Source organism: Elephantulus edwardii, unplaced genomic scaffold (assembly GCF_000299155.1).
Source record: "Elephantulus edwardii isolate Elephantulus edwardi_28Jun2011 unplaced genomic scaffold, EleEdw1.0 scaffold00297, whole genome shotgun sequence".
In the NCBI taxonomy this organism is placed as follows: Eukaryota; Metazoa; Chordata; class Mammalia; order Macroscelidea; family Macroscelididae; genus Elephantulus; species Elephantulus edwardii.
Window position 1 is genome coordinate 1,314,470 of NW_006400047.1, and position 13,748 is coordinate 1,328,217.

The 13,748-nt window shown below is 40.5% G+C and overlaps 1 protein-coding gene across 1 annotated transcript in view; it reads left to right on the forward strand.

Moving 5' to 3' along the window:
- Window positions 1–13,748, forward strand: part of LOC102847030 (chromosome unknown open reading frame, human C9orf84) — a 133,616-nt gene that overhangs the window by 18,475 nt on the left and 101,393 nt on the right. The window contains 2 exon segments of the mRNA XM_006900856.1: window positions 4,435–4,441; window positions 7,506–7,634. Of these exon segments, the coding sequence (XP_006900918.1) occupies window positions 4,435–4,441; window positions 7,506–7,634 (136 nt within the window).

Sequence of the window (13,748 nt, forward strand, 5' to 3'; positions counted from 1 at the left end):
GGTATATTCCCAGTAGAGGAATTGCTGGGTCAAATGGTATTTCTATTTGCAACTTTTTGAGAAAGTGCCATACAGCCTTCCACAGTGGTTGCACCATTTTACACTTCCACCAACAGTGAAAAAGGGTTCCAGTTTCTCTGCAACCTCACCAGCATTTGTTGTTTGCTGCTCTGTTTAATTTTGCTATTGTTATTGGGGTGAGGTGATATCTCATAGTTGTTTTGATTTGCATCTCTCCAAGACCTAGGGATTTTGAGCATTTCTTCATGTATTTGTTGGCCATCTGAATGTGTTTGGTGAAATGTCTGTTCATATCCTGTGCCCATTTTTCAATTGGGTTATTTACCTTTATCTTGTTGGTGGTGCTCAAGTATTTTATAAATTCTAGATATAAGGCCCTTATCTGACATGTCATTACCAAATATTTTTCCCCAATCTGTACCTTTCATTTTTAACTCTGTTAGAAAAGTTTTTAGATGTGCATAAGGATTTGATTCTTAGAAGGTCCCATTCATCTATTTTATCCTCTCCTGGTTGTAGATTTTCAGGATGCTAAGAAGGCTGTTGTGGATTAGGACTTCCAGAGTTCTTCCAAGCTTTTCTTTAATGAAGTGTATAGTCCTTGGTTTTAGTCCTAGGTCCATGATCCATTTTGAGTTGGTTTTTGTGTATGGAATGAGGTATGGATCTTGCTTGAGTTTCTACAGGTAGTTTTCCAATTTTGCCAGCACCATTTGTTTAAAAGGTTGTCATTTCCCCACTTAACTGATTTCATCTCTTTGTCAAAAATCAATTGACCGTAGGTAGATTGGCTGATTTCTGGATTTTCTATTCTATTCCATTGATCTATGTGTCTGTCATTATACCAGTACCATACTGTCTTAACCACCACGGCAGGTTTGTAGGAGGATTTGAAATCAGGGAGTGAGATGCCTCCTACCTTATTTCTCTTTTTAAGGAGTGCTTTGCTTATTTGGGGCCTCTTTCCATTCCAAATGAAATTGGAAATTGCCTTTTCCATCTCATTGAAGAATGGAATTGGTATTTGAATTGGGATTGCATTGAATGTGTAAATTGCCTTTGCTAGTATTGTCATTTTCACAATATTGAGTCTTCCTATCCATTAGAAAGGGATATTCTTCCACTTTTCTAGGTCTCTTTTTGTTTCTCGTAGTAATGTTTTGTAGTTTTCTTTGAACAGATCCTTTGTGCTTCTGGTTAGGTTTACTCCCAGGTATTTTATCTTGTGATTAGCAATTGTGAAGGGTATTGTTTTTCTGAACTACACTTCTCTTTGTCGCTGTAGAGAAATCTAATTGATTTTTTTATGTTGATCTTGTATTCTGCCACTTTTCTGAACTGGTCAACTACGTCCAATAGTTTCCTTGCTAAGTCGTTAGGGTTTTCTAAGTATACTATCATATCATGTGCGTAGAAAGATAATTTTATCTCCTCTTTGCCAATTTGGATACTTCTCATTTCCTTGCCTCATTGCAATTGCTAAGACTTTTAATACAATATTGGATAGGTGATAGTGGTCTTTTGCCCATTTTGTAATTGTGTTAACAGTCTTATTTCTGGAGGCCCAGGAGTATTCTGTAAACTTTTGTTATGAGACCCTTGTCCAAGATGATATTGCCAAATGTTTGTTCCCCGTCAGTAGACTTTCTTTTCACTCTGTTGAAAAGGTTTTGATGAGCACAGAGATTTAATCTTTAGAAAGTCCCATTCATCAGTTTTATCTTCTCTAGATTGTGCATTTCTGGCTATATTTGTCAGCCTTGGTCCAGTTTGCCTCTTAGGAATATTATGGTTTTGTGCTTTATTCCCAGGTTTCTGGCCCACCATAAGTTGATTTTTGTGTATGGTGTGAGATGTGGATCCAGTTTCTGCTTTTTGCAGGTAGCAGTCCAGTTTTGTCAGCACCATTTCTTGAAGATGTTTCATCTCCCCATTTAATAGGATTTATTTCCTTATCGAATATCAGTTGACTACAGATAGAGAGGACCATTTCTAGGTTTTCACATCTGTACCATTAGTCTGTGTGCCTGTCATTGTACCAGGTTGTTTTGATTACTATTGATGTGTAGTAGGTTTTCAGGTTGGAGAGTACTATGCTTCTCACTTCATTTCTGTTTTTCAGAAGTGTTTTGTCTATTTGAAGTTTCTTTCCTCTCCAAATAAACTTGCAATTTCCCTTTCAATCTCCTTGAAAAATGAATTTGGTATCTGTATTGGGGTTGTGTTGAACATGTAGATTGCTTCTGTTAGGATTGTCATTTTCACAATAATGAGTTTTCCTGTCCGTGAGCAGGGCACCTTTTCCTATTTATTTGGGTCTTTCATTGTGTCTCACATAAATGTTCTGTAGGTTTTTTTGTACAGATTTTTTTTTTTTTGCATCTCTAGTTAGTTTCATTCCCAAGTACCTCAGTTGGTGCTTGGATATTGTAAATGGGTCTGTACTGGTGGCCTAGTGACAAGAAGCTGTACTACAATACCGAAGGCACACAATTTGAATCCAACAGTTGCTCCATTGGAGAAGGATCGACAATCTCCTCCCATCAATTAACCAGCAACCAGGAAATAAAAAAGATGAATTGCAGTGGCAAGTCTGCTGTCAGGGACCTCTCCAAAGTACTGAAGTGCAACGATGTTAGTCTGGAAACTAAGGTGTGCCTGTTACAGGCCATGGTCTTTGCAATTACTTGCTATGCAATAGAAAACTGGACAATGACTCGGGATGATAGAAGGAGAATTGATGGTTTGAGCTGTGGTGCTAGAGAAGAAGACTGAATATACCATAGACTGCTAGGAGAACAAACAAGTTCAGCTTAGAGAAAGTGAGACCAGTCTGCTCCTTGGAGGCAAGGATTCTGAAGCTTCATCTGACATACTTTGGACATGTTGCAAGGCGGGACCAGTCCTCGGAGAGGGATGTCATGCTTGGGAGGGTGGAGGGACAGTGCAGGAGAGGAAGACCCTTAATGAGATGGATTGATTCAGTGACTGGGGTAATGAGGGTAGGTATATTAGAGACAATAAAATTGGCATAGGATAGAGCAGGGTTTAGTGCTATCATACATACAGGGTTACTATGAGTTCTAGGCAACTCAACAGCACATAACAACATTGTAAATGGTATTGCTTTCGTGGTTTTTTTCTCTGAATTCTCTTTGTTACTGTAGAGGAATCTCACTGATTTTTGGATATTGATCTTGTATCTTGCCACCCTACTAAATTGATATATTAGCACTAGCAGGCTTTTTTACTGAGTCCTTGGGGTTTTCTGTGTTCACTATCATATCATCTGCATATAGTGACAGTTTAACCATCTCTCTATTGGCTCTACTATATATGAGGATATATTTACAGTGTATATTAATAGGCATATAGAAATATTATCTGCCAGTATGGTCATGGATATAGTCCTTATGTGCTTACCTTATCTGCTCATCTTGCCTGTTTTGTATGTATTAGAAAATAATATATTATGTAACTTTTTATTTTAAAACATCACTTTATGTCTCAATTATAATATGTTTTATAGATAGACAGAAGTATCTGCAAAGAATAGTAGGCATATTCTCATCTCAATCAGTATATTCCTTTTTCTACTTCTTATAACTAGTCAAAAACATTATTTCCTGGGGACAACTTAAGTGTTTTACATAGAAAAAAGTAATCTCATGTCTTTGTAGTGGCCCTAATAGCAGCAATAGGTAATTATATAGAGAAGGCTGAAATAGCTACAATAATATAGAGAAGTAGCATTCTTGGAAACAACCTTCCTAAAGGCCTTAAAGAACATTTGGTTATGGTGGAATGCTGCCCTCCAGTGGCTCTGTAAAAAACAAGGGTGGTTGAAAAGGAAGTCCTTGTAACAGACATGCATTATCCTTATGAACTTCCAGAAATAAGTAAATGAGGCCTTAGGAAGGAAAGATGGCTAGAGTTTCTGTGTTTGCAAGTTGAGTATGGGAATGGTAGGAAGGAGGAAGTTGAGAACTATAAACTAGAGCCATTTGAGTGTTTACTGTAAATATAATTTCATTAATACTTATAGGGTAGATTATATATGTTTCTCAGTTGACCTCTACTTAGACATGGAATTGATTTTATAACTTTCTTTGATTTATCATGACACCTCTGGGTATAAGATCATCAGGAAGGTAACAGGTTCAGATGGACAATATCCTGGGAAGCTAGTTTGTTAGAAGCTCTTTTTTTAACACTTCATTAAGCATCAAACAGAGATATTCTCTTCCTGCTTTCCATATTAGACACATAATCTGAATTTTATGCTGCCTCTTTCCCATTCTATTCTTCTTTCATTTAATGGAAAAACCACGTTGACTCTTCCCTTATGGGTTATTTGGCTTTCTGAATAGTTCTCAACTGAGCTTGTATCTTCTTTTTTTTTCTCCCACTTAGGAGCTGAGTAATGAGAGGATGTTTTATAAGCTCTACCTTGACAGAGATACTGTTAAAATCCCAACACAATTAGCCAAAATTCTGAAGTGACCAAAGCATGGCAGGGTGGGAGTTGAGATTTTACTGAACGCAAGGGGTTCTTTCTGTAATCAATTGTCAATAAAATAGATGGATTGCAGTATCCAAAGCACTTTATTACAGACCTGGAAGAGTCATGAGAATCTTCTCTAAAATTGGTTCCCCTTCTGGAAGTGGTCATTAGATTTTTATACTTAAGTTAGATGTTAATCTACTTAATATATTACTTTTGTTAGTTAAAGTTACAGGATTTCTACTTTTCAAAAGAACAGTTTACATACAGTTACTAGTAGACAGACAACTTATAAAATAGTTAACATATGACTGAGAAAAACAGTTTTGAAAAGGTAAATGTTAATACAGGAAAGATGGATTTTTCTTCCTGGTAAACAGGCAATTTAACATACATTGTTGTTTTATGGAGTTGCCTGGGACTCATAGCGACCTTATATACAACAGCCCTTAACCCTGCTCTATCCTGTGCCAATCTTATTGTCTCTGATACACCTACCCCCATTACCCTAGTCACTGAATCAATCCATCTCATCTAGGGTCTTCCTCTCTTGCACTGTCCCTTCACCCTCCCAAGCATAACATCCCTCTCCAAGGACTAGTCCCATGACTAACAAAAGGAAAAAGTCCAAAATTCTAAAGCAAAGTGACTAGTTTTGCAGGCTGGAGACAACTCATGGCAGTTATAATAACTATACTAACTGATATACTTGGATAATCCTGACTTTATTAATACCGTCCAATCAGAGAGGAGAAATCTATTTCAGTAAATAACTGTTATTATGTGCTATCAAGTCAACTATGACTCATAGCAACCATAGGAATAGCAGATCTGAACTTTGCCCTATCCTGTATCATCCTCACCATTTTTTACACACTTGAGCCCATTGTTACAATTATTGTGTCAATCCATCATATTGTGACTCATTCTCTCTTATGCATATCCTTCATTGTTAGCAGTAATAATTCTTAATTATTGACATTTAGCAATATAATTTCCATTGTAATTACATTTATAACAACAATGTATTAATAACTTTAGAGTAGTAGGACTAGAGCTGATTTAATTGGTAAACTTTATAGACTGTTTATATTTCTTACATTCAGTGCCTGGGAGATAACTTAGAATCTTAAGTGATAGGGTGATATTAATAAGTTCAGAATTATTTAAATATAAGTAAAAATGTCTCCAGCATATAAAACTGGCTGAATCATCTCATTTACATTTGTTTGGTTCTCAGACCCAGTTGTAACATTTCTATAGTCATGCATAGTATCTTAAATTGTTCTCCTGTTTACCAGGAGCAATGCATCTTTCATTAGATTAGCGTTTATCTTTTCTCAGTCATTTATAAACTGTACCTCAAATTGTTTGTTAGCAAAAAAAAGTATGTAGGATTCCTAAAGTTGTCTTTTTCTTAGTCATATGTGAACTGTACCTTAAGCTATCTGTTTTTCAGGAGGGAAATGCATCTTTTCTGGATTAGCATTTGCCTCTTTGAAACAGTATTTCCTTAATCATATGTAAACTATACCACAAGTTATCTGTTTACTAGTAACTGTATGTGAACTATTACCTTTTAATATAAAAATCCTATAGCTTTGAACTAGCAATGTTGTTATTATGGTCCATGTGTTGCTTGAGACTCATAGCTATGCTATGTACTACAGCTCTGAACTCTGCTCTATCTTGAGCTAATTTCATTTTTCCAACACACCTACCCCCCCCCCTTACCATAATCACTGAGTCAATCCAGTGTTGTCTAAGGTCTTCCTCTCTTGTGCTATCCCTCCACATATCCAAGCATGATGTCCTTCTCCAAGGATTGGTCCTTCTGGCAACATACCTAAAGTATGTGAGACAGAGTTTCAAAATCTGTGCCTCTAAGTAGCAGCCTGGTTTCACCCTCTCCAGGACAGAACTATAATAGTATTATGTTTAACACCTAGCCCAAGTATAAAAACCAATGGCCACCCTTAACGGGGGAAGCAGTTTTGTGAGAATTCTCACTGCTCTCCCAGATCTGAAATAAAGTGCTTTCTGTATTGCAATCCATCTGTCTTCTTGGCAGTTGACTATGGAAAGAACCTCTTGTATTCAATAACAAAATAAGGCAAAGAAAACTTTTAACCCACTGCTGTTGAATTGATTCAAACTCAAAGTGACCCTCCACTGGATTTTCAAAGCTGTGAATCTTAAGAGAAGACTGCCCATATTTCTCCTTCAGAGCAGCTGTTACCTTTGAACCACTCACGTTCTGGTCAGCAGTTTGACACATTATATACTACACCACCAGAACACCCTGAACAAAGGATTAGGGTCTGTATAATAAAAATTATGGTCCTTTATTGTTATTGAATATAAGGGGTTCTCTCTATAGTCAGTTACCAATAAGACAGATGGATTGCAAAATCCAAAGCACTCTATTGCAGGTCTGGGAAGACAGAGAGAATCTTCTCAATAACTGCCTCCTTGTCTAAGAGTAGTCATTAGTTTCTGTACTTGAGTTAAGTGTTATAGTTCCTAGTAAACAAATTGCTGGTAATAATAATTTACATATGACTGAGAAAGACATTTAAAGAGATAAATATTACTAATTCAATTATATGTGACTTAAGAAGAACATCTTCATAGAGATAAATGCTGATTTTATTACATATAACTGTAAAAAAATCTTTAAAGAGACAAGTGTGAATCTAGAAAAGAATAATGAACTGTTTTGTAAAATAGGCGTGAGAACCAAAAGTAAGCAAAGAAGCTTTTATTGGGGGCTCTCGGGCAAGCTTTACTGTCCCAGGCTGGAGAGGGGCAGGAGGGGTCAGAGAAATCACACATGGCATGAAGATGAACTGGCTTTTAACAACTCAGTGGGAAGGGGCCATCTCTTGGTAGAGGAAGTGGTCATGAAGCTCATTGATTGACTGTAGCTACTAGCACTATTCAATGGTGGTTGATGGTGGTTGATGATGCTGTTAAGCAGGCAGTCTCATGGCAGAGGAAGTGGTCGAGTATCTCGTTGATTGGCTATGGCTGCTGGCGCTAGCTGCTGGCTCTGTGGGGCAGGAACTGGCTATTGAGAGAGATGTAGATTGTGGCATCAGACGGCAAGGTAGGTTGGAGCATCAGATGGCTTGGGAAATAATCTTTGCAGCTTCCATTTCTTTGAGGCCATGTCACAGGATTAATGAGTAGGCCCTGCAGGCCTATCATCCCAGTTTTTGGTGTTTTTTTTTTTTGTTATATTGTTGTTATTGTTAAGTGTTATAGAGTTGTAGATGACCCAAAGAACAAAAGTCTTGAACGCAAAACTTTCATCTTTTCTCCAAGTTCATAGAGTTTCCAGATTTAAGGTTTTGCGGGTTTGGGGGGGAGGGGGGAGAGTCCTGTTTCCAAGCCTGTTTTATTTGGGAGATTCACCAAAAAATCAGGCCCAAGGGCCACAGACCTGAGGGCCCAAAAGCCCTTTTAAATACATGGTCAAATCCAATCAGCTCACACCCTATTGTAAGCAAAGCCACACCCTAGTCTCAACCCTAAACCAGAAAACACACCTTTGCAGAAACTGGCCACCTTTCATCTTCTCAGCCTGGAAATAACCTCAGACTGGCAGCCAAAAGTCTTCTTAAATACGAGGCCAAATCCAGTCAGCTCACACCCTGTTACAAGCAAAGCCACACTCTAATCTCAACCCCAAACCAGAAAACACACCTCTGTAGAAACCAGCCTTTCAGGGTGACATATTCTCTCTGGATGCTTCTCCTGAGAGGGGTCTTTATGGAAATGGGGGAGAAAAGCTGGGAGAGAGCTCACTGGGCAGCTAGGCATAAGGATGAAATAACACCTGGTTAACTGCAACAAGAGAAATTTCACAGATATTAACTTGCAAAAATTTTAGTAGGAATGGTGCTACTAATAAAAATAAACATATTATCAGTAATGGACTTATAATTGGGGTTAGCCAAGTCATTAATGGTGTTTTCCACCACCCTGGTTGGATTCTGATGGCGTCTTTCCACTGTTGTAACTCATCTTGGAGTTGATTCAGGGTATCTAAATTTTCTTCAACTAGACCTTTTTCATTAATATAATAACAACATTGTTCTCTGAGAACAATGTTCTCCTTTGTCTGCTGTTGGCAAGTGTAAGTCTCACCTGTTTTGAAGAGTTACCTGGGCAAAAGAGTTGATTTGGCTTTGGGGGGAGGTTAAAGAATTAGCAGAAGCATCTATAGCTATTTTAAGTTTATGTTCCAGATCAACTGAGGCTGTAAGGGAGTAACCTAGAGCACTACCAGCTAGGTCCGCGGCAATTATAGAGGATGCAAGAGAGATACCAGCTATACCTGGAAGGGACACAGCCCTTTGAGTTCTATGTTGGTTGGCAGATGTGAGGAGGGCTGGTAATTCTTCTTGCCCATACATCATAAGCAGAGGAACTAAGGCAGAAGGAATGCATGGAAAAAGGGAAGACGTGGTGACAGTTTTATACAGTATATTGTTACACCAAAAGAATCCACCAGGGAGAGCAGGTAGAATTGAAGATATTAATAAGGTAGTATTGCAAGGGCGGGGTGATGTGGCACTTGAGACAGCAGAAGGAATAGTTGGAGTCAGGGTCTTGCTGAAAGAAGGAAATTTCATTGGGCGGGTGAGGAAGAGGAGGAGGAGGAGGACATATCAAAGGCAGAAGCAAGTGGAATTGCAAGCAGGGGTGAACGATCCAGGAAAGCACAAAGAAAACAATCAGTGAGATCACCAATACTTGTATGATTAAGATTAACACCCTGACAGATTAGCGGGAGTCAGGAAAAAGGGTGAAGAGTATGAGGGGTTAAGGCTGATCTAAAAAAGATTCCTGCTGGAGGATATTTTCTGATATTTCAGCTAGCTGTTAGATAACTTCTGCTACTACTGAGGGTCGATCTGGAAGATCTTGAAAGTAGCTAAGGGGTAAGAATCTTGGTGCCAGTTATAAAATTTAGCTTCTACTCCCTGTACCCATCTGCTATCCCAGGGATCATAGATGGTATCCTAACAACATGGCTGATCCTAACTCTGAGCACAAGTTTTGGGCCATACCTATCTTCATTGACTGAATGGATTTTACAAGATGAGTAAAAGCATCTGCCATAGGTTTCTGGCCATTGTTTACAATAATCATGTATTTGGTCATAAAGGAAGCAAATAGCTGGAATTGAAAACCCAAAAGTTAAGGATTTTAAGAACTGGTAGTATTTAAGGGTAAAGTGAAGGGAGGGTAAAGTGAAGGGCAGTTTGGCATCCCTCTGGCTGACAGTTGGCAGTGGCTGCATAATGGCTGTGGGTGATGATATTTTTCATCCAGCTTTCCTGGATGTAAAACCTCCACACTTAGACAGCAATTTTACTTGAATTTGTCTGGGGAGGTAAGAGGAGAAAGATAAGAGTGAAGAGAAGGGTCAGGAGTTTTAGTGAACCGTAACCAGGTGGGGCCCAGTTGGGTCGATGTCCATTCAGCAGCAGTTTCAGTTTCTTCAGGTGACTATTTGAGGTAGGAAACATGATACCATGATGAGTGACTTAGGAGCTTGGCTGCAGTTGGAGTTGTTAGGATGACTATATAGGGGCCAGACCCATGAGAGTGAAGGGAACTAGAGTGGAAGTCTTTAAGACTGACTTACCAGGCTATAAAGGAGGAGTGGGCATTGAATCGAAGGATGAGATGATAGAAGGAAAGGACCTGTGGATGTGCTCACGCAGGAGTTGCACAGTAAGGTGAGGGTAGGGTAGATAAGATGCTATCAGAGGAGGTTCCTGTGGAAAGTTATGGGTTAAAAGAAAGTGGCGACCATAAACATTCTCAAAGAGGCTTAGCTCTGAAGGTGAACGTGGAGCAGCACATAGGTGAGCTAGACTCAGGGGAAGTAGTGTAGGCCATGAGAGCTTTACCTCAAGGCTGAGTTTGGTCACTGGTCCTTGAGAAGGCCATTTACTCTACTTCTCCAGAGGATTGGGGATGGTACAGTATGTGTAGTTTCCAGATGATGTTGAACGTTGTAAAAAATTGCTGGACAATCTGTGAGACAAAAGCTGGGCCATTGTCAGATTGGATATAAGTGGGTAAGCCAAAGCAAAGGAGATCTGTTCAGTTAAAGTTAATGCAACTAAATCAGCAGTTGTGTAGGCAGTGGGGAATGCTGACACCTGAAAAGGTGTCTATGGTAGCATGGTTAGGAGGTAACACCACTTTTTGTGTCTAGGCATGTGAGTAAAGTCTATTTGTCAGTTAAGACCAGGTAAATGGCCTCTCATTTGGTGGATAGGGAACTGGGGCCGGAAGCCACCCTGGGGTGAAACCTTGGAGCAGATTGAGCAGTGGGAGTGGATGAATTGTATTTTTGCGGTGAGAGAAGGGGTAGAAAATAGAGGTTGGAGGAAGCGGAGGAGGGCTTTAGGTCCAATATCGAGTGAATTATGGATATTGGTGAGGATAGAGGTAGACTAGGATTCAGGTAGAGCAATTTTAGCACCAAGAAAGATCTAGCCTTGAGGTGTGATGCATCCTCCTTTTGCCTATAAGATGTCAGTTTCTGCTAGGGAATAAGTAGGATTGATATCTGGAGTAAGGAATAAGACTGGAACAGTGGACGAGGAGGGGGAAGTGAAGCCTCAAGCTGTGACATCTGCTTTGGCATTGCCTATGGCGACAGGATCAGAGGAAGACTGGTGGCCTTTGCAGTGTACCATAGCTACCTCACCAGAAAGGAGAGCTTTCATAATTTAGAGATTATGGTAGCATTGACAACAGGGGATCCCTTGGTGGTAAGAAACCTTCGCTCTTTGTATAGAGCAGAGTGGCAATGTGCTATTAAGAAAGCATATTTTGAGTCAGTATATAGTGTGACACATTTCCCTTTGGCTAGTATGAGGGCTCTAGTGAGGGCTATTAGTTCAGCTTTTTGAGATGTTGTGCCTTCTGGGAGGCTTCTGGCTTCTAGCGTATATATGTGAGTCATAATGGCATAAGCTGCACGGCAGCATCCATTGGGTCCACTACTGAGCTGCCATCTACAGTGTCATATCAGGGTTAGATAAAGAACTATCAGAAAGACTTTCATGGGAGGAAGACAGTGCATCAATTACTTCAGAACAAGAGTGAAAGGCAACAGGAAGATTGGAGAGGAGAAGGGACACTGGGTGAAGGGGGAAGGGTGAGGCCTGTATAGAGACTAAGCGGTTTTCAGTGAAAACAGGTGAAAGTCCTGGAGTCAGAACGGACCTAAAAAGGATGGAGATGGGTGGTTAAAAAGTTCAGCCAGCCTCTGAGATGAGAAGATGGTGATAGGTTGAGAGAGGGTGAGCTTGAGGGTTTCTTTGGTGAGTTCTGCAGCTGCCCCTAAGGCTCAGAGGCAGGGTTGCCAACCTCGGATGGTTGTGTCCAGTTGTTTGGATAAATATGCCACTGGGAAGTAGATTGGGCCTGGCTGTGCTAAAACTCCTACTGTATCCCCATGTATCCCCATTTTCATCAGTGAAAATATGAAAGGATTGATTAGAGTTAGGAAAAGATAGTGGAGGAGCAGCAATAAGTAGATCACAGAGAGTGCAGAAGACATTATGGACTAGCGGTGGACAGGTAAGGGGACCAACAGGTGTTTCTTTGGCTACTACATATAATGGTTGGGCTATGGTTGCAAAATTTGGGATCCAATGATGAAAAAAGCCTACTAGGCCTAAGAAGAAAAGTATCTGAGCTGCTGACTCTGGTGTCTGTATTGCCTGAATGGCTGATTTGCAGTCAGTAGTCAGAGCTTTAGAGGAGGGAGTGAGTAAGATTCCTAAATAGGTAACTTCAGAAGAAGAGATTTGCACTTTTGAAGGAGAGACACAGTACCTGTTTTCTCCAAGGAAATTCAGAGGTTTAGCTGTATGTTTTTGTGATAGGGCCAAGGATAGGCTACAGAGAAGCAGATCATCCACATATTGCAATACAATACTAAGAGACAAGGAAGTAGAGAGGCCACAGCTTAGAGCCTGTCCAAAGAAGTGGGGGCTGTCATGGAACCCCAGGGGAGATTTGTCCAGGTCAGTTGTTGTGCTGTATGTGTGTCTGATCAGTCCAGGTGAAGGCAAACAAGTAGATGGAGTCAAGATGTAAAGAAATGGTAAAGAAGACATCCTTAAGATCAGGATGGTGAAATGTGTCATTTCAGGAGGTATATGAGAAAGCAAGTTATAGGGGTTAGGGGCGGATGGGGAGGACAGCCACATTAATGAGGCATAGGTCCTGGATAAGTCTATAAGCACCTGAGTGTTACATGGGGAGCTGGTAGGTATTAGAAGGCCTTGACTAAGAAGCCTGGTAATAATAAGACAGATTCCACGAAGATGAGATTCTGAGATAGGAAACTGAGGGCATAGAGGAAATTTAGGAAGATCTTTAAAAGAGATATGAACAGGTGGGTGGTGGGAGGCTACTAGTGACTTTCAGGTATCCCAGACTATAGGAGTAACAATACCAGGATGTAAAGGGTGATCAGAAGCAGAGGATGTTAATAGGAGATAAATTCGTGGGAGAAAAAGGGGGAGGGAAGGCCCTGGAGAGATAGAAATAATGGCATGGAGAATTTGGAAAATATCTCTTTTTAATAGGGGGAAAGGGCAGGAGGGCATAAATAAATAGGAGTATTAGAAAGGAATTTTAGATAACACACACAGCAAAGGAGGAGTCCTGTGTGGGTAAGTAGGCTTTCCATCAATTCCCATGACCTCGACCTGGAAAGGAGTTGTGGTGCCTGAGAAGCTGGGGAGGACAGAGAAGGTAGCCCCTGTGTCTATTAAAAATGAAACAGACTTATCGCCTACCAGTAGAGTCACCCTGGGCTTGGCAAGAGTAATAGGGTTCCTCGGGTCCAGGCAACCTCATTCCTCATCCACTAGGCCTGGGAGCTCAAGAGGTGGGACTGCTGGGTGGCCATCAGCTTGTCTTCCATGCTCAAGAGCAGAGGATGAGCTTGACACCAGGGGTAGTTGCTTTGCCAGTGGCCTGGTTGCTTGTAGGATGGGCAAGGCTTTGTTGGTGGTTCGGGGAGTGGGCATTGCTATGCCCAGTGACCTTCTAGGTCATATTTGATGCATGCACTCAGCAGAGTAGATTTTGGAGGGAAGTCCCGTTGAGGCCCTTTTTTACTTTGTGGTGCTGGCCTGAGAGCAGCTGGCCTGAGTCTGGAGAGCTACCCTTTGGT